The sequence below is a fragment of the Sclerotinia sclerotiorum genome, genomic scaffold (assembly GCF_000146945.2).
Source record: "Sclerotinia sclerotiorum 1980 UF-70 scaffold_31 genomic scaffold, whole genome shotgun sequence".
NCBI classification, from domain to species: domain Eukaryota; kingdom Fungi; phylum Ascomycota; class Leotiomycetes; order Helotiales; family Sclerotiniaceae; genus Sclerotinia; species Sclerotinia sclerotiorum.
The window spans coordinates 164,516-182,680 of record NW_001820805.1 but is presented as its reverse complement, the minus strand read 5'-3'; the positions used below and the strand labels follow the sequence as shown (position 1 = coordinate 182,680).

The following is an 18,165-nucleotide window of genomic DNA, read 5'->3' as shown; positions in this document are numbered from 1 at the left end:
ATGTAATCTCACGCGCAAGACAGATATCGTACCCGCGAATGAATTCAGCGAGGCCCTTTCTTACCTATTGAAGCTTCATGCATCATTTCCAATGCGAATAATAAATTGAGGTCCGGTAAATAGTTTTTCCAGAGCCTCCTCGTCCCTCTCCATTTTGGTGGGGTTAGAAAACGAGAGAGATCCCGAGGGACCCATGAGAATTATGCGATGCTGATAGCAAGAGAATAATATATCAAGGTTCATAGAGACTTTATACTTCAATTAGGTTTATCTTCGACTTCTCGTCTCCTTCCAACCACCATAAATCTAATTTTCAAACAACATTTCTTACCGCATAAGAACATTTCACATCCTGATCTTGTACATTTGTGGTGCTTTTTGAGAATTCCCCTCATTCGGTTGAGCCATAAATTAGTATATCATGGAGCATCAATTTGAGCCCTTACAGAATGATCTCATACTTAGAACAGCATGGGGTAGGTATCCTCATCTATATGGCTTCAAAATGTAAATTGATAATGAAGTCCAGGTCACAAGGTCGAACGGCCACCAATGTGGGTGATGCGCCAAGGTATGTTCAAAACATTGGGAGTCAACGAGGTTTATGAGGCAGAAATAGCTAATAACCCCCTCTAGCTGGACGTTACCTACCTGAATATCATGAAGCAAAAGGCAAGAATGACTTCTTCGAATGCTGCCGCTCTCCGGAAATCGCATCGACATTGACTCTCCAGCCCATTGAACGCTTTGCCGGACTTGTCGACGCAGCAATCATATTCTCCGATATTCTGGTGATTCCTCAGGCTCTGGGAATGACTGTAGAAATGGTCGACAAGAAAGGTCCCCATTTTCCGGAACCTCTTGAATCGCCCTATGACGGCCAATACGAGCGAGTTCTGAAGAAAAATGTGGATGTTGCGGCAGAGTTGGATTATGTTTACAAGGCAATCACTTTGACGAGACACAAATTGAAGGGAAGAGTTCCATTGTTTGGATTCTGTGGTGCACCATGGACATTATTATGTTACATGGTAGAAGGAGGAGGAAGCAAGCTATTTGTGAAGACCAAGACCTGGGTTTACAAGTACCCAGAAGCTAGTAAGGCTCTCCTTCAGAAGATTGCAGAAGTGTGTGTAGAATATCTAGCTCTACAAGTCAAAGCTGGTGCACAGGTTAGTCCACCGATCGTTTGTAAATCTCCCGCCCGACTCTAATCGTTATATTAGCTGGTTCAAGTCTTCGATTCTTGGGCTGCCGAGTTATCCCCATCATCTTTCAAGGAGTTCTCACGACCATACCTTGCATACATATCTGCGAATCTACCAAAACGCCTAAAGGAACTAGGGCTCGAGCAAGTTCCAATGGTCGTATTTGCGAAAGGAGCCTGGTATGCGTTAGATTCCTTGTGCGATCTAGGATATCAGGTAGTAGGTTTGGACTGGCTGCAAGACCCAGCGGAGGCCGTTCGGATACGAGGAGATCGCCCGGTTGTTTTCCAAGGCAACGCAGATCCAGGAGTTTTATACGGAACCCGGTCAGAAATCACTCGAGTAGTCCAAGAAATGGTAAATGGTTTTGGTGGAGGAAAGCAAGGATGGATTGCGAATCTCGGTCATGGTTGGTATCCTCCAAAACTTGATTGTTCCTCAACTAATTCGATTTCCCATAGGTATCACGCCCTTCGTCAACCCCGATGATTTGAAATTCTATTTCGAGGAAATCCATCGGTTGACGCAGTGATATTAAAACTATTGAGTGTATCATTCCTTGGTATGGACCCTCTTCTCAACTCCAATATCTTCATTCCTACGAGAAGTAATGTGTCAGAGATAGCTGGTTGGGATCAAATTTTATGGCATACCACAATTCTGGCTTCTCGCTGATAAATCTCTCCATCAATTCCTGGCACTCTTTACTTTGCATGTTGACGACCTCGATACCTCTTTGCTTCAAATAGGCTTCACCACCAAGGAAAGTGTTGTTTTCACCAACGACCACTCGTGATATTCCATACAAAAGACATGCTCCAGTACTTTCCACCGTGATTAGTATAGCGCAGAGCCGTGTTATATGATTACAAAACATACCACATGTCACATGGGGACAATCTAGCAACTATCTGTTAATTCATCTAATCCCTTCAAGGTAATATGTTTGATATTGAGGATGTTCTCTTGACATACGTTGTGTACATGGTCGACCCCTTATAAGCCGAGGCAGGAAGACGACCCGAGTTTTCCAAGGCGGATGTCTCCCCCTGACTTGTAGTCAGCATCTCCATCCATCCACAAGCTAGAACGGGACCCTACATGATGAATAGCACTTCCTTTTTGAACGCGCATATTGTGACCACGGCCCAAAAGTTTTCCTTCTCTCGAGACTAAAGCTGCCCCGATCTGGGATGATATCCTTGATTAGAAACGGCAAAAGAATTGTAATGCATTGGCTCTGGATATTCATACAGGTACGCCACCTTCTTCATATCCGATCTTGGCTTCCTCGACTGCAATTGCAAATCCTTCTTGATCACTAAGGGGACTCATGATGGAAGTGGTGGTGGGTTGTGGATGGATGAGAGTTGAAGAATGAGAGATATTTTGCAAAGTTAGAATGAAGGCAGAGATGGGGACCAAGTATTCAATTCCGGGAAATGAGGATGGATGGGGGATAGAGAGAAGGCTGCTCTAATTGAAAAAAATGTGACTTTAGTCATGAAATTTTGACCTCTCCATATATATTTGTTATCCTAATGCAGAAGCTCCAAGAAATCTTGGTTATCGGTTTCTTAGTAAAGCACAGCACAGCACTGTAACATAGTCGGTAGTAGTAGTCTCTTATCGATAAGAAACCCTATCATGTCTTTTATTTATTTTGTGGTATGTCATCATTATTGGTGGGTGAACAAGAGATTTTCGGGCCCCGGATTGATCTTTTGGGCTGCTGACATTACTAATCTAAAAATAGTTTAGCCTAGCCTTACATGAGCAGCACAAGCAAAGAAAATCAGTCAGAGATGGAAACGAAGATACCTATGTACCAGGTAGGTATATATATATTCTGTATTAATTGCATAAAATATCCCTAACGAATACATTTCCTTACTAGATGATGAATGGAAAATAAATCGAATCATTTAATAATTTACGAATCATTGTTGAATGATTTGTCAATATGTATTTGATAAGCATCATTTCTCTTCACCACCTTTGTATCGGGAGAAAAAAGATTCCATGAGAATCCCTGTGCGCTTTCGAGACCCTTCTCTGAGATTCTAAAATATTGCCGCTTTCTTCTTTCCAATGTAAGGCAAGGAAGGACAAACCACTCACCCAAAGCTACCACTCACTCAATTTATTATCGATAGATTTTAGTTTTTAGTTTTTAGTTGGCTTAAAAACTTATTAACTTTCTTTCTACTAAAGTAAGATCTCACAATCAAATAAAATCATTCACCAATTTCTACACAATTTCTGCACAATCTCCTCTCTCTTCCTCTCTCTCTCTCTTTCTCTGTTCTTTTTCCTCTTTAACTAATCCATTCGAATTTAAAGTCCGACTTCATCTGAGTGAAGCTTTTGGTCTTTCTATCTACAAGTATCTCAACCCGAGATCGGATCGTTCCCATTGAAGAAAGACACTTTGTTCTTTCTCACAAACCTTCCCATTTGTGCGCTCAACTGTGAAAGTCCCAAATTGTAAGTCATTTAATGCTCGCAATTTGTATTCCTGCAATTTCTCGACAGCAGAATCTTAACACTATCGAAGTGTACAATGATGAGCTTTATCTATAAGATACAAATGGCAATTTATGACACTGATTTCATTCAATCCCGGATAGCTAACAATCCCACTCCAACTCTAGATCCGAATAAGAGCCTTGTTAGACATCTGAGTTAAGAGTCTCTCCCGGCTACAACAGCACATTCCGATACAAGAAGAACGGAAACCAAAGAGACTTTACCTCTTTATCAATAAACAAAATGCCTAAGGACAGCAAGTTGTATGATCTGTTAGGTGTAAGAATTCGTCCCCCTCTATGTAATGAGAGAACAATGCTCAACTCAAGTTCCTATAGGTTTCACCAACTGCAACGGAGGCAGAACTTAAGAAAGCATACAAAGTTGGGGCTTTGAAGCATCATCCAGGTTAGCCTCTTCTCCAGTTCATCCCCTCATCCTTTCTCCCCACAGTACATAAATCTGACGGTTAAACCGATAGATAAGAATCAGCACAACCCAGACGCCGAGGAAAAGTTCAAGGAGATCTCGCGTGCATACGAAATTCTTTCCGATCCTCAGAAGCGCCAAATCTATGACCAATATGGCGAAGAAGGATTGGAGGGTGGTGGTGGAGCAGGTGGAATGAACGCCGAGGACTTGTTCTCGCAATTCTTCGGCGGTGGCTCTGCATTTGGCGGTGGTGGTTTTGGCGGTATGTTTGGTGGTGGTGGTATGCAACAACGTGGCCCACCAAAGGCTCGTACCATTCATCACGTTCACAAAGTTTCGCTCGAAGATATCTACCGCGGAAAAGTCTCCAAACTCGCCCTTCAGAAATCCGTCATCTGCCCCAAGTGTGATGGACGTGGTGGAAAGGAAGGTGCCGTTAAGAAGTGCGCTGGATGTGACGGCCATGGTATGAAGACAATGATGCGCCAAATGGGTCCCATGATCCAGCGTTTCCAGACGGTCTGCCCTGATTGTAATGGAGAGGGAGAGATAATTCGTGAAAAGGATAAGTGCAAGGGTTGCAATGGTAAAAAGACTACCGTTGAAAGAAAAGTGTTACACGTTCATGTCGACAGAGGTGTTCGTAGCGGACATAAGATTGAATTCAGAGGCGAGGGTGACCAGACGCCAGGTGTTGAACCAGGTGATGTTGTTTTCGAGATCGAGCAAAAGCCCCACGACCGATTCCAACGCAAAGATGACGACCTATTTTACCATGCCGAAGTGGATCTCGCTACTGCACTCGCTGGTGGAACAATCTTTGTCGAACATTTGGATGAGCGGTGGTTAAGTGTTGAAATACTTCCAGGAGAAGTTATTAGCCCAGGTAAGCTATTTATTCCCATGGCGACGCGTTAAAGATTCTCTAACAACTCCTACAGGAAGTGTCAAGATGGTCCGTGGCCAAGGTATGCCTTCATATCGTCATCACGATCACGGGAACATGTATATCCAATTCGATGTCAAATTCCCCGAGAAAAACTGGACCGCCGATCCTGCAGCGTTCGAGGCCCTCAAGACCATTCTCCCACCGACAGCAGCAGGCATCACACCGCCTGCCGATGCGATGACGGAAGTTGCCGATCTCGAGGATGTCGATGCCAGCCAACAAGCTAGAGCGCAAGGCGCGGGTGCCATGGATGAAGATGATGAAGATGGCCCCGGAGGTGAACGTGTCCAATGTGCTTCTCAATAATTTATACTAGTATTGGCGTTTGGCCTGGGGTTATTCTTCATACTTTCATACAGAGATTTTTTTTTATCGACCTCTTTTGCATCTTCCGTCGGTTCTATGATACGCTATGCTCGTTCATGATTTCCAAGTGCGTTATTTTCATGGCCGATAATCGAGACAAGGGCTTTCTCTTGAATTTTTTTGTCTGATAGAAATGTCCATGACGCCAACATACACGAATGACGAAATGAGCAACGAGCGAGTAGCTTTGGTTCGAGGGTGAATATGATAGATGGATAAAAGCTAGGAAGGAAGGAGTCGAAAGGAGTGAAAGGAAAACCTTTGGACAATCTATGTGGGTGATGTGGTCGGTGTAGAATTTTCTTTTGCAAACATTGAGAATCATACATTATGAAGTAAATGGAACATCTTTTTCATAGGTTTCCAAGGATTTTCATGAGGTCAGATAGATAAATCCGAGAATTTAAACCTGGTTAAGATCAGATCTCTTAATATGGACAGAGCGTTTAGACAGCGGCTGGGATAGATAGCATGTGAGATGAGGGGAAAATGATATTTATGAATACTTCTGTTTTGGGTGTGCATGTGCTTGTGAAATGTTGTTGAATTGTGCTTGTGGTGGAAGGAAGTCTTGTATATATCTACCTATTTGACACGTCAACAGCCTGATGGGCTCTCCTTTTGGGTACTGTTAATTGGTTGGAAGAGGCGCTACTTATTTAATGGAGTCACCTTTCTCTCTAGTATGCATGTATATAACACGTTATCGAGAACTCATCCCTCAAATTTCGTCCTCTTGTATGGTACGTGACCTAACACGGCAAAAGCAAATTGTCTAGCCTTATACATTTATTCCTTAAAAAAATACCAATTATTGTTAAATATTAGATCTTTAGAATATATATCAATTTTAAATATAAATTTTTATATTGTTTTTTTTTTGAATGTTTTAATGTCACACTCAAGAATACTGGGTAAAGTATCTTGTATTAGAAAATACTAAGCTAAGGAGAAAAGAAGAAGGAAAACAAGAGTAGAGAGTTTTCCTATGATTAAATACAAACGGGGCATGCCACGTGACCCGGAGGTGTGAGGCGTCACATTTAATATAATTTTAATATTTTGAAATTATTTTATTTTAAAATGAATTAAATTGTGAAGTAAATTAATTAATACTGAAATTGATAAAAATAAGATTATTTATAAATGTTACGAGGTTTGCCGTCTAGTGTTACGAGGTTTGCCGTCTAGATCATGTGGAAGTGCTCTAGGCTCTCGAGGTGGTTTATAACTAGACGTCAAGCAGGGACTTAAAGTAATGACAATAATGCAATTCGTAATTAATAGTAGAGTATACTAAATGATTGATCTTGAGCACGAAGCTCTATACAAAAGAAATCCATCTTGATTATATAGTCCTTCGTGCCTATGGTTAACTAGGAATCGTCGTTCCTGGGAACGAGCGTTCCTGGTTGTTCCTAGGAACGTTCGTTCCTCACCGTTCCATCACATGTTTTATGGTCATGTGACATACTAATCGTTTTGGACGTAACAATATTAATTTTTCTTTAAAAAAATATTAGTTTATAAATTTATGATTTATAATCTTTGTTTTGAGAAATTGAACTATGTTATTGTAACGATACTGTACTGGAGGCAGCGGCTGCCTAAGGTTTCGTCTGGTTGGTAGTTGTGGGTTAAGGCTTTATCACTGGTATGTTACGACGGGCTACACAACTACCATTACATGACCAAGGCACGTGATTACAAGTGATCAGTAGTGATCATGAAGGATCACCAGTGATCATAGAAGCATGAAGGTCTATATAATCAAGATGGATTTCTTTTGTATAGAGCTTCGTGCTCAAGATCAATCATTTAGTATACTCTACTATTAGTTACGAATTGCATATTATTATTGTCATTACTTAAGTCCCTGCTTGACGCCTAGTTATAAACCACCTCGAGAGCCTAGAGCACTTCCACGTGATCTAGACGGCAAACCTCGTAACATGGTATTCACTTGGAAGTGAATTCGTTACTAGATCAAATAGAATGTAGATAAACTAATTGATAACTAAGTTAAGCACGAAGCTCCTAAACTATGAAACTATTCTAATTATATACTCATCGTTTCCCTAAATGCTAACTATGCTAGCTGGCTAGCAAAGCTATTACATCACGTGATTTCTTATTGGTCTTAAAATACTAATCCTAGGACAATTCTTATCCTGGGATAATATAGCTCTCAGGATAATTGTCCTGGGACATATATTATCCTAGGATACTTTATCCTGAGACGCATAACGTCCTAGGACACTAGTCCTATGCCTTCATGATTGCTTAATCGTTTTGTCCTAGGATAATTATTATCCTGGGACACATTTTATCCTAGGACACTTGTCCTAGGATTCCTTATCGATAAGGGAACCGCGGTAAACAATAGCCTAAACCTCCGTACTTGTTTTTACTGTATAATATTAGTCGTGGTTCGTGACAGTTATCTTATAAATGATAAATAGATTTGAATATACTTTGAAAGTATTATACAATGTCTACTAATAAAAATACATATAATAATGTAAAACCCTCAGATAATATTCCCCAAATATATATTCAAGTAATAGTATTTTCATAGGACACTTCAATGGAATATACAAAGTTATCCCTCTTACTCTAACGGTAAATTTTAGGTAACGATCCCAGATCACAATTCTCATCTATCCCCACGACACTACTCGAGTACCATTATCATGAATGCATCACTCCAGATGCTCTTCCATCTTTCCAAAACCCATCATAATTTTGACTTCCCCCCAAAATGATATATGTTTTTCCGCTACACTCGCTTCATAAGCATCGATAATTGGTCTTTCCCAGACAAGATCTGCCTCTTCTGGCTTGACAAACTTGGTCTTCTTGAGGACTTTCCATCCTATGTATAGAATTGGGCAGACGAATACCATGGTATAGTAGGAGAAGAATGTTCCGGTATCCCACCCTGTTTTTGGTCAGTTTTGTACTTTATTAATAGAGGTATTACAGAAAAATGGAACAAAAAGAACTCACATCCAGGCAAAAATGTAGTATATCCATAACATCCCACAGTAAAGATCATTGCTGCGAGACCAGCCCACGCACAATAAGGTTGATACCAACCTACATATGGTAAAGTGCTTCTATCAATACCTTGTACCTTCAATGCTCGGTAGAAAAATATATAGATAGTACACATGCAAATATAATCTATGATTTGCGAAGCTTCGGTAAGGTTCGCAAGCCAAGTGATGACTTGTGCCGAACTACTACCTACGGCAAGGAAACTTAAAAATGGAAAGATCATGGTAACGCAAAAACAATAGATTGGAACACCAGATTTGGTACATTTTCGGAGGAAACGTGGGGCGTGACCGTCGAGTGAGAGACTGTATAACGTACGACATGCGCAATACCTTTGGCAAAATCAGTATCTTTCAATATATTATTAAACCAGAATGAGCAACATACACATAAGAGTTACCAGCGGAAAATATACTCGTCACAAGTAACGCATTTGTGATATGCGGTAGCACACCAATTCCTAGATTTTGCATGGCAATGACATAAGGACTTGAAGCTGCGGTTCCAGTTTCTGAGCCACCACTTGAAAGGATAGCTATTAATTTCTTATCGTTGTATGGTAAGACTATTCCGCATGCTAGGGCTCCTCCGATGAAGAAAACACCAAACCTCCAGTAAATTGTCTTGAAAGCTCGTTTGAGATTTTTTCTTGGATGAGAGGCTTCTCCTGACATCATGGCAATGTATTCTAGAGTAGTGTTAGAGTGACAATGCCTATGAATTGAGGGTATAATTGTGGCACGATTTAACATACCGGGACCAACAATGGTGAATGCGGCTTTCCATAATGCGGCGAGAAATCCTTCAAATCTTCCCAAAGTCCCCGTGGTGACATATTCGGCAAAAGCACCCTATCATTGATTAGTATGAAAGAAAGCCGAGAAAAGTGTGTGACTTACAGGTTCTTTCCAGTAACGGAATCCATAAGCATCATGTTTTGGATTTCCTCCCACCATTGTAATGAATGTGAAGGAAAATATCATAGCTATTAACACCACCTTGCCACCAGAAAGCCAAAATTCACTCTCTCCATACCACTTAACAGCAAAGAGGTTGATGATACTACTGAAGTCAGAAATTGGACATGGGATTGGGAGTGGAAGCTTACCCATAGAGAAAGATGCATCCTGCGCAGACTGCTGCTAAGGGTATATTATCGCTGTTCAATGCGTCAGATGTACTCGAATGTGGCTATTGATTGAGGAACGAGCTGGAGATACATACCTCCAAAAGGTCAACACCAAATTCAATGCGCTAATCTCCCACGGAATCAATATAGCTTCTAGATTCAGATGCTTATTAGAATCTCATCCACACAATTCACAACTTCTCTCGGCCCATTGAATCCTACTTACCATAAAGGAAGAAATTCCACCCCAACATAAACCCAAAGGCTTCGTCAACCCATTTACTCCCCATCCTCACAAAACTCCCACTGACCGGCATGAAAATGGACATCTCGGCCATACAGTTGTTTACTAATCCAAGAAAACAACTGTATAAGATGAAAGCAATGAATAAAGATCCCGGTCCACCTTGTGTAAGCCCCGATCCAATGGATACGAATAAGGCTGTACCAATTGAACCGCCAATCGTGACCATTTGAATTTGTCTCCCGGAAAGTCGACGTTTGAGACCGTCGACATTTTCGAGGACTAGTCCTTCAGACTGGCTATCATCACCATTGTAAGGTGGAAGATCTTTTTCCCCATATCCTGCGGTTGGTCCTCGAGCTCCAGACTCCTCAGGATAACTTGTCACCGGACCTGACTTTTCTCCCATAATGAGTGTTAGTCCTCTTAATATGATTGAGAAAAATAGGACTAAGAGGAAGAAAATAGGAGAGGAGGAGAGGAAAACGAAAAGTAGGAAAGAGAGAGGGAGGGACGAGGCAACTTACCTTTCAAAAAAATCAAAAAATCTCTGTAAGATACTTTGATGGTCAGCACAATGGTAAGAGCAACCAAGGTTACTACTGTAGTAGGTGATACGGGGATCTTGGCCGTCGTAGATTTAATCGAATCACGAGCTGCGATGAGATCTAATGCGGGGACCAGGGACTAATCACTTCCTTATTAGGAAAGCCGCATTACACAAGGTTTAAGTGATTACTGTAGCGAATCCAGTCGTCGATTGGTCAATATTCATGAATTTGAAGTCAAGTTAATACGGGACGAGGTCTGCGTGTCGATAAGATGAAGATAAAAGTCCGATAAGAATGTCACTCTTACTGTCATCGAATTCCTTCGATACTACGATACTCGGTTTTTATTTCCTATTGTAGAAAATCTGTGGTAGGAAATCTATCATATAAAACCAAGTTATGTAGGACGAGATGCATGCTTTTTTAGGGGAAAATCTATTTGATTTATGATAATCTGATTCTCTTGAATCCCGCAAACATTCTATGGAAAGGGACCGTGGGGACTGTGCCACCCGCTTTTCCGCTTTTCTGCTGCTTATTGTAGTCTTAGTTCCCGTTACTTAGGTAATCTGACTACCGGTAGTCAACCTATTTGAGATGGGAAAGTTCCCTTCTCTTCCACTGCTCTCCTCGGTACTCCCAATCTGACCCACAAAGGCGAAAGGCTAATCAATCAATCATTTATGTTTTTTATTTGCCACTTAACAAGCAGTATTGATTTAATCCCTCACTCACTTATCAATGCATCAAGGACATTCAGTCAGACCCTACTATCCATCACGAGTGATTATGTACATTCAAACTTCATTGCTCCAAAATTATCAGATCAAGGTAAGACCTTCAGTCTATCACAATACCTCCAGCTCCTGCTGGTCTTCTCTCACTCTCCAACAACCAAGCACCTCCTTGCGGTCCACTAGCATCTAGACTCATGGTCGTCTTCCTAGCATCACTTATGATTCGAATGGTTTCGCCCGTATTCTTGCTGTCAGTCTCGCAAGTGACAGGGCGTGACTTATTCTTAACACTTTCCTCTCCGCCACCTGATGATCCTGGCCTGACACCTCTAGTGCTAGGAAGTGCTTTGATTTCGACCGTAGGATATTGTAAGAACCCTTCTCGAAGGGGAATCAATACAATAGGATAAGTCAACTTATTATTCTTGCCATCTATCCTTCTAGGCACTTTAAAGTGACCTTTTCGTTTACCACCGATAAGCCATGTGTCTGACGGACCTGTAACCTCATATACGAATTCTAAATCTTCTTCTGGGCTTGCTACATCATCTTGATAGGCAGTATCCCAGTTCCTTGTCGATTTTAGGTGTAATGATGCTGGTATTGGTTCGTTCGCTGCTGCTACAGCACAACTAGATGCTATGGATGCTGTTTGAAGCAGCCTTAGATCTGCAGTATGCACCACCGTTACTGAAGGAACATCTACGGGTATTACGATAGATCGGCTTTTCGAGATGGCATCACTATCGATAGAAAGAGGCGGCAAAATAATGGCAGGGTTTTGTTTCTGCCAGTCCTGGAGTATGTTTCCAATGAGAACGGCAGTGTCTTGATCTTCTTCGATAGAGTTGCCCAGACCCGAAAAGTGGTCATGCCATCTGATGTTGAGAATGGGAGAAGTAGGTATCTCACCGAGTATGGCTGCCCTTTCAAAATCATATGCTTGAAACTGTGTTCGAATCTCCGCGAGGATTACTGGTAGTATTAGGCGAGTATATGGTCGTAAGGAATTGCCCTCGAAGAACTCTCCCAGAACTTGTGCGACAACATCATAAACTTCTTCGTCAAGACAAATATAGTGCAATATGAGAGATAAAGTTCTCGGCTTGTGAGACTTCCCTCGACTAGTTGGAGTGGAGGGCGATCTTCTCTTGATAATTTTGTACAATAGAGACGCTGGTTGACGGGCAAATATGGTCAAAGGACTTGTCAGACCAAGCCCACATTGCGCTTCAAAAATTTCGGACTTTTCAAGTTTTGAGCTAAGGAGTCGAAGTGGGCTATTTGTAGATGTTGAGATGGTGAACTTAGAAAACAATGCTCTATGCTTAAATACATCTTGAACGTTGACGCCCAATGGAAGCATGATCGAGACCGAAGAGGTTGTGGCGAAGAAGAAGTCTCCATCTTTCGTAGTGTATGATAATTCGAGTCGGAGACTAACTTCGTTCACCTCATGTTCGAGATTGAATGGTACTCGGATTCTTGCGATAGTTTTCGCATCCATTGCACCAAAATGGACAACTCCTGCCTCTCGCTTTTTGGAGATATCGACTTCTCCGTCGATAACTTTGACTTCACTGGTTTGAAGCCGCAGCCCAGCTGTTGCTGCACGAATTTGAAGTTGGCCATTTGTGACAATATTCCAACCCGACGACAGCTCAATCTCTAGAGAACGGTTTTGGTCTAGATACATGCACTTAGAAGAGAAGAGCTTGGCATTGAAAGCTTCTGCGCGTTGATAAATAAGTAGCTTTGGGCATTTGAAAAAGCTACTGTCTCTTGTAGCGATATGCCCAATATTATCATGCGAATATTCCATGACAATCTTGCTACTATGGAGAATAACATGAGTAACTTGGTAAGAGCCAGGGATTATAATCTATAACCATCAGAAATTATCATTTTAACAGATTTCCCTCACTTACATTACTCTGAACGCATAATTTATTCCATCCTTTTTTAAACATAATTGCGGCGTTTGTCTCAAGCCAAATTTCTCGACCAGGACCACCCATCAACGGGATAATCCTCACCCTAGCCTTGTCGATATTAAAGTCCTCTTTCAGTAAGTACTGGAGTCGAAGATATAATCCAAAACTATCCTGGCTGTTATGATACTGTGGAGTCCCATCTACTTCTATCCTGCTAAAGTAATCCTGCAGAGGGACATGAATGTCACGAGACAGGGTTTGCGTTATTAACAACAATTCATTTAGATATGTATCACTGAGCACGACATCTCCTTCGTCAAAAGTGCTCATTGAACCGAATTTAAAGGCTGACTTTCTGGTAAGTTTTTCTTTCTCCATCATAGCCACCCTCGCAAGAAGTTTCAGCACAACTTTAACATATTCGTCATTACGACTCAGCTCCTTAAGGCACTTAGCGTACATTACTAGCAGTGATACTTCAACTTGTGTCCATGAAGAATCTCCGTAGAATGGAGTAATGCGATAGAAATAAGAGGCAGCAGCAGCATAGTCTTTCAAGTGAAATTTAAGGATAGCCAAATCTGCCATGCTGGTTTGTACAGACTGGGTGCGATTTGCCACGGTATAATGCCGAAGTGCTTTATCGGTCAGGGTCTCATACAGGCGATAATAGTCTTCTTTATTGTCTAGTGCTGTCCGCAGCCACTTGCTGTCAATGCCGCGTAAAGAAGGCGGCACTTGGCTTGGGACAAGTATTTCGTCTTTGTCTGATGGCACCTCCTCGTCAAGATTAACCTCTTCCATGGCTTCCACATCCTCGGCTTGATGCTTGTTTACATTCTCCCAACCAGTAGTCCATTCACGTTGTTTACCAACATGTTCTAGAACACTTCGAGAGAGCAAATAGAGTTCAGCTCGGTGGGCAGCAAGTTCTTCCAGCCCGTTTTTAAGGAAGGCTGACGGACCTGCATTAGGACCAGGTGAGCTAGCTCTTCGAGCTCCAGGAAATAATCCGGGACTTGGAGGCTCTCGAGATGATGATCGAAGGGCGAGAGAGGTCGTCCTAGCAGGATGCATCATGGTTTTAGGTTCGGGGATTGCGGATTTTGGTTCGGCACCACCACCAGGAGGCGCCAATGTTGAGGGTGGTATAGGCAACGCTTTTGTTGAAGTTTGTGCAAGTATTTGCTGAGCAAGAGAAAATGTGAAAGAGGAAACAACATTTTCGATTACTTGGTTCATTACAGGATCTGACTTGAAATCTGATTTTGCCTTTTCGTACGAAATTTCTTTTTGAGATTGGAAATAAGCACTCCAAATATCCTCACGCATGATACTTGATATAGCACGAATAAATTCCATTGCTCGGTTACAGATCTCACCAAGCACAGCAAGGTTTTCAGTATCGTCTGACGGTTGTGAAGCTGGAAGTCTGGCAGCTACACCTAGTAGGCTTGATTCCCTCTGTTCTTTCAACTTTGCAAGTAATTCTTCTTGTGTAAACCATGCATTTGCCAATCGCAGTAAGAGAGTTAACTGACGAGCAAATAAATAGCAACGGAAGTCAAATATTGAGACATCATTCGCAAGAATAAGTTCTCGGTATCGCTTCTTGGATGCGTTAATTGGTATCTCATCCTCCTCCTTATCGAAAGCCTCACCCATGGAATGTAGATCAATCGGAATCTCTGAATCTGTACCTTCCAAGCCTATATCTTTCAATATTGCCTCTCTAGCTCGCTCTGTCTGGAGTCTAAGCTCTTGGGTATAGGGCAGAAAAGAACCACCGTGTTGAGTTCCGGACTCTGCAGCGGCTTGATGTCTAACAATGGTGTCCAAGCCAATAGAAAGCTCATCATAGCCCACCAAAGCATCTTCAATCAAGCCCACGCTTTCGAATCCTCTCGCAAGTCCTTCTTTAAGTACAAAAAATGTACAGAAGTTCCAGCCGGGTAAACTTCTTTGACTATCCTTTTCCCGAATGTTTTCCTCGTACTGGGTTACCCGCATGTCAAAAGACTGCAGTATCAAGAATTTGAGCTTCGAAATAAGATCAATCCAAGCATTCTCATTCTCTTGCGGCGTTTCGGTATATGAGCCAGGGATCGCTGGTACAACACGAGGGAGCATGTTATATGGAACATCATTGATACCGATGCGAATCTGAGCAATCCGATCAACACCAGACTTCGTCGAGCCATTGAAATCTGCCCTCAATTTCTCGAGAATCGTAGATGATCCACCGCCTCTCCAAAGTGCTGTAGATTTTTCACTTGCGGACCCCGAACTACCATCCGCATTTTTTCCACTCGTTCTAGGCTGCGTAGCTGCTGCAGTATTCGGGACGATTACATGCACAATGAGATATTCAAAATTGTCATGATTTTCCTGCGAAGTGGATTTGCTTGCGGATGATGGGGTATGCTCCTTTATCCATTCTCGAACCTGCTTCCGACCGTGAGACTTATATGTATCATTATCATCGCAGCGCAAAAACAAAATCTTCAAATAAGGCGTCTGCCTTAACCCAGGTATTTGATGTCTGCGAACTTTCACGGCCGAATTTGTGGTACTGGATCGATAGAGTGTCGGAGGCTTGTCAACACCAGCTTGGCCAATTGCTTGTGTGCGAAAACCATCATCTGCGCTGACGCCAGAGTCCGCACTTCTTACTCGCGATAGATCGGATGTACTCGAGTTAAGGGGCACTGATGGTGCATTTAGACCGGAGTCTGGATTGTGTTTGATGAGGTCGACATGGAGGGAGGATATGGAACGGAGGGGACCAGCGTGTGATTCCCAGTGCAAGTTTCGAAGGGGCAGTCGAGGTAGAAGTCCTGGCGACAGGAGCGGATATACGTTATCAGGATCGAAATATTCAACTTAATGGGTTTAGCAAATGCAACTCGCATTGAATATTCTGAGAATATGTTACCTGTGACTTTTGAGCTTGATGATGCTTGCTCCATGGTTAATTATTTTTAGCATGAGAAACACACTACTAACTACTAACTCCCATAAATCATATCAATCATAAAATTCGTTAAGTAAAGACCATGACACCTGATTCATACCGTCGCATCTTTCATGTATGCTGTGTGAACATTGTTCGGTGCTCAGGGACCTTTACGTTCTGCCATGAATCCATTCTTATTTGGTTAGCGTGTTAAAAGGCGGTATAACCTTTGAAGCTTGATTTCACTCAAACTGTGGCGGAAAGAGAGGTAAAAGGTAGAAGAGCGAAGTCAAATTTCAGAGATCATGTAAATGACCTATTTAGAGAATGGTTCTCTGTAATGTATGCTTAGTGGCATAACGTCTATTTGAGCTGAACAATCCATAGACTTTGGGTAGTTAATGATGGAGGAGAATCATGCCGTCCTGTATGGTTTTGGGGGCTTTATCAATGACGATGTCACGACCACCAATTCCAGGTGAATTTATCTAAGATCCAAGTGGACACCATATTCTATCAAACGTCGAAATGTTTGTTGCACATTCGTCAGCGTTCGTTATATCATGTATCAATCGGCGAGCTGCTGAATATCTGTTAAGATTTGAAGAGATTTTCTTTGATATCTCTACCATGGGCCATACCATGGATATGGATATGGATCTCTACGACAATCATTAAAGTATCGGAGAAGGTAGTCAAGTCTACTGAGTAACGCATGGGGCTTCTTTTAAATTGAAGTCGAAATGCGAAAGCCAATCCTTCGCTTGTCTCTTTCTCTCATCTCAAATGTTCAGCTACTTAGGTGTATCTGCATCGCGTCAAACGATTTTCAATACGTCTAATTTCTACCATGTTTACCAGGGACTCTTCTGACCAACTTTCCATATTATAGTGTCACGCCATAACGTAACAGTCTCCGCATTAAAAGTCTCAATTGGAAAGTCGTACAAGAACTTTCATTGGAGGTATCTTGTTCTTTCATATTTTGAGTTACACGAGATCATGCAGATTAAAGAGGATCGTGTCCTCGGTGGACGCGAGAGGATCCACGGGTTCATCAAATCTCCTGAACTTTTCCCTGCTCAACTGCACACTTATGTCTTTGACAGTCGTTTACATACTTTCGAGGTCGCCTATCTTAAAACCATTGCAGTCCAAAATCCAAGATAACTTCAAGTTATATGTGTTTACTGCTGAATAATGATCGGACCCTGCAATCTATGATTATCCATCCTTATTGCGGGAGTCCCCCTTTGCCACTTTATATCAGGAGCGATATACCACCTTCAGGTTACCTTAGATGTATTGGTTGGTATCACATTAGCTGATCAACTGTAATCCAAAACTCATGGTGTTACTATTGGCGATCATAATGTAGATTTGTGAAAATTATCAATTCGAGTATATCCTACCGATGCAACGGATCATCATTGAATTGTTGTAACTTCGGCCTTTCTGACATCCTTTCATGATTCATAAGATGAGATGTGTTTCTCATTCTATAGGTCTCTTGACCACAAGCCTTCTCTCTGTCGCTAGTGTGACAAAACCTTCAACCGTTTCTCTCTCTTTCCCTTTCATTGAGCTCCCATCTTTCGGGAAGGAACCTGGGCAGAAAACATTGTCATTCGTTCCAATGGCCAACTGCTCATCGAACCTCTCGATACTCACATCCTTTATCCCTTGACCCTGCTAATGAAACAACGCCTGTAATTACTCTGCATACTTCCAATTCAACAACCTACATCGGACGTAAGCATGATTTTTCATGGCTACGATGTCCTCATTTATATAAACATTCCATTTCCTGTGCCCTGTTCATTCTACTACACAGCTTTGCCTCCTTATTTCCTACTAAGAGAGTTTCTGTATAGGTGATGACTGACTTCCCGGGGATCGAGTCCTAGGTATTACTGAAATTATCCGCTTCTTCGAGATCTTCTATGTCGCCTTCCAAGCCCCCTAAACAGCCATCTTCATAACGGCCACCGACTGCTCCAACGCCATCAGTGAACTAGATATAAACACTCCTCTCATAGCCGGCTATCACTGTCCCCCCCAATATTTAGG

General features: G+C 42.0%; 6 protein-coding genes across 6 annotated transcripts in view; 2 read left to right on the top strand and 4 right to left on the bottom strand.

Annotated features, from left to right (window-relative positions):
* Positions 1-421: 421 nt before the first annotated feature.
* Positions 422-1,214, top strand: SS1G_14280 (hypothetical protein; the record flags this gene model as incomplete). The annotated part of the gene is made up of 3 exons (XM_001584775.1): positions 422-476; positions 530-571; positions 637-1,214. 3 exons carry the CDS (start codon positions 422-424, stop codon positions 1,212-1,214), a joined length of 675 nt encoding a protein of 224 aa, XP_001584825.1.
* Positions 1,215-1,760: 546 nt separating this feature from the next.
* SS1G_14279 (hypothetical protein) lies at positions 1,761-2,543 on the bottom strand (the record flags this gene model as incomplete). The annotated part of the gene is made up of 5 exons (XM_001584774.1): positions 1,761-1,806; positions 1,862-2,032; positions 2,184-2,257; positions 2,310-2,396; positions 2,463-2,543. The coding sequence occupies 5 exons, from the start codon at positions 2,541-2,543 to the stop codon at positions 1,761-1,763; spliced, it is 459 nt and encodes a 152-aa protein (XP_001584824.1).
* Positions 2,544-3,980: 1,437 nt separating this feature from the next.
* On the top strand, positions 3,981-5,424 carry SS1G_14278 (hypothetical protein; the record flags this gene model as incomplete). Its single annotated transcript, XM_001584773.1, has 4 exons — positions 3,981-4,016; positions 4,076-4,145; positions 4,219-5,055; positions 5,111-5,424. 4 exons carry the CDS (start codon positions 3,981-3,983, stop codon positions 5,422-5,424), a joined length of 1,257 nt encoding a protein of 418 aa, XP_001584823.1.
* Positions 5,425-8,186: 2,762 nt separating this feature from the next.
* On the bottom strand, positions 8,187-10,781 carry SS1G_14277 (hypothetical protein; the record flags this gene model as incomplete). The annotated part of the gene is made up of 9 exons (XM_001584772.1): positions 8,187-8,425; positions 8,494-8,876; positions 8,932-9,232; positions 9,299-9,395; positions 9,444-9,606; positions 9,769-9,826; positions 9,900-10,310; positions 10,445-10,604; positions 10,776-10,781. 9 exons carry the CDS (start codon positions 10,779-10,781, stop codon positions 8,187-8,189), a joined length of 1,818 nt encoding a protein of 605 aa, XP_001584822.1.
* A 527-nt stretch (positions 10,782-11,308) lies between these two features.
* Positions 11,309-16,108, bottom strand: SS1G_14276 (hypothetical protein; the record flags this gene model as incomplete). The annotated part of the gene is made up of 3 exons (XM_001584771.1): positions 11,309-13,087; positions 13,134-15,976; positions 16,075-16,108. 3 exons carry the CDS (start codon positions 16,106-16,108, stop codon positions 11,309-11,311), a joined length of 4,656 nt encoding a protein of 1,551 aa, XP_001584821.1.
* Positions 16,109-17,828: 1,720 nt separating this feature from the next.
* The window catches only part of SS1G_14275 (predicted protein), a gene marked incomplete at both ends in the record, with an annotated part of 939 nt that continues 602 nt past the window's right edge, over positions 17,829-18,165 (bottom strand). Inside the window, 2 exons of the mRNA XM_001584770.1 lie at positions 17,829-17,836; positions 18,010-18,109. Coding sequence (XP_001584820.1) covers positions 17,829-17,836; positions 18,010-18,109 — 108 coding nt within the window. The remainder of the gene's footprint in view (positions 17,837-18,009; positions 18,110-18,165) is intronic.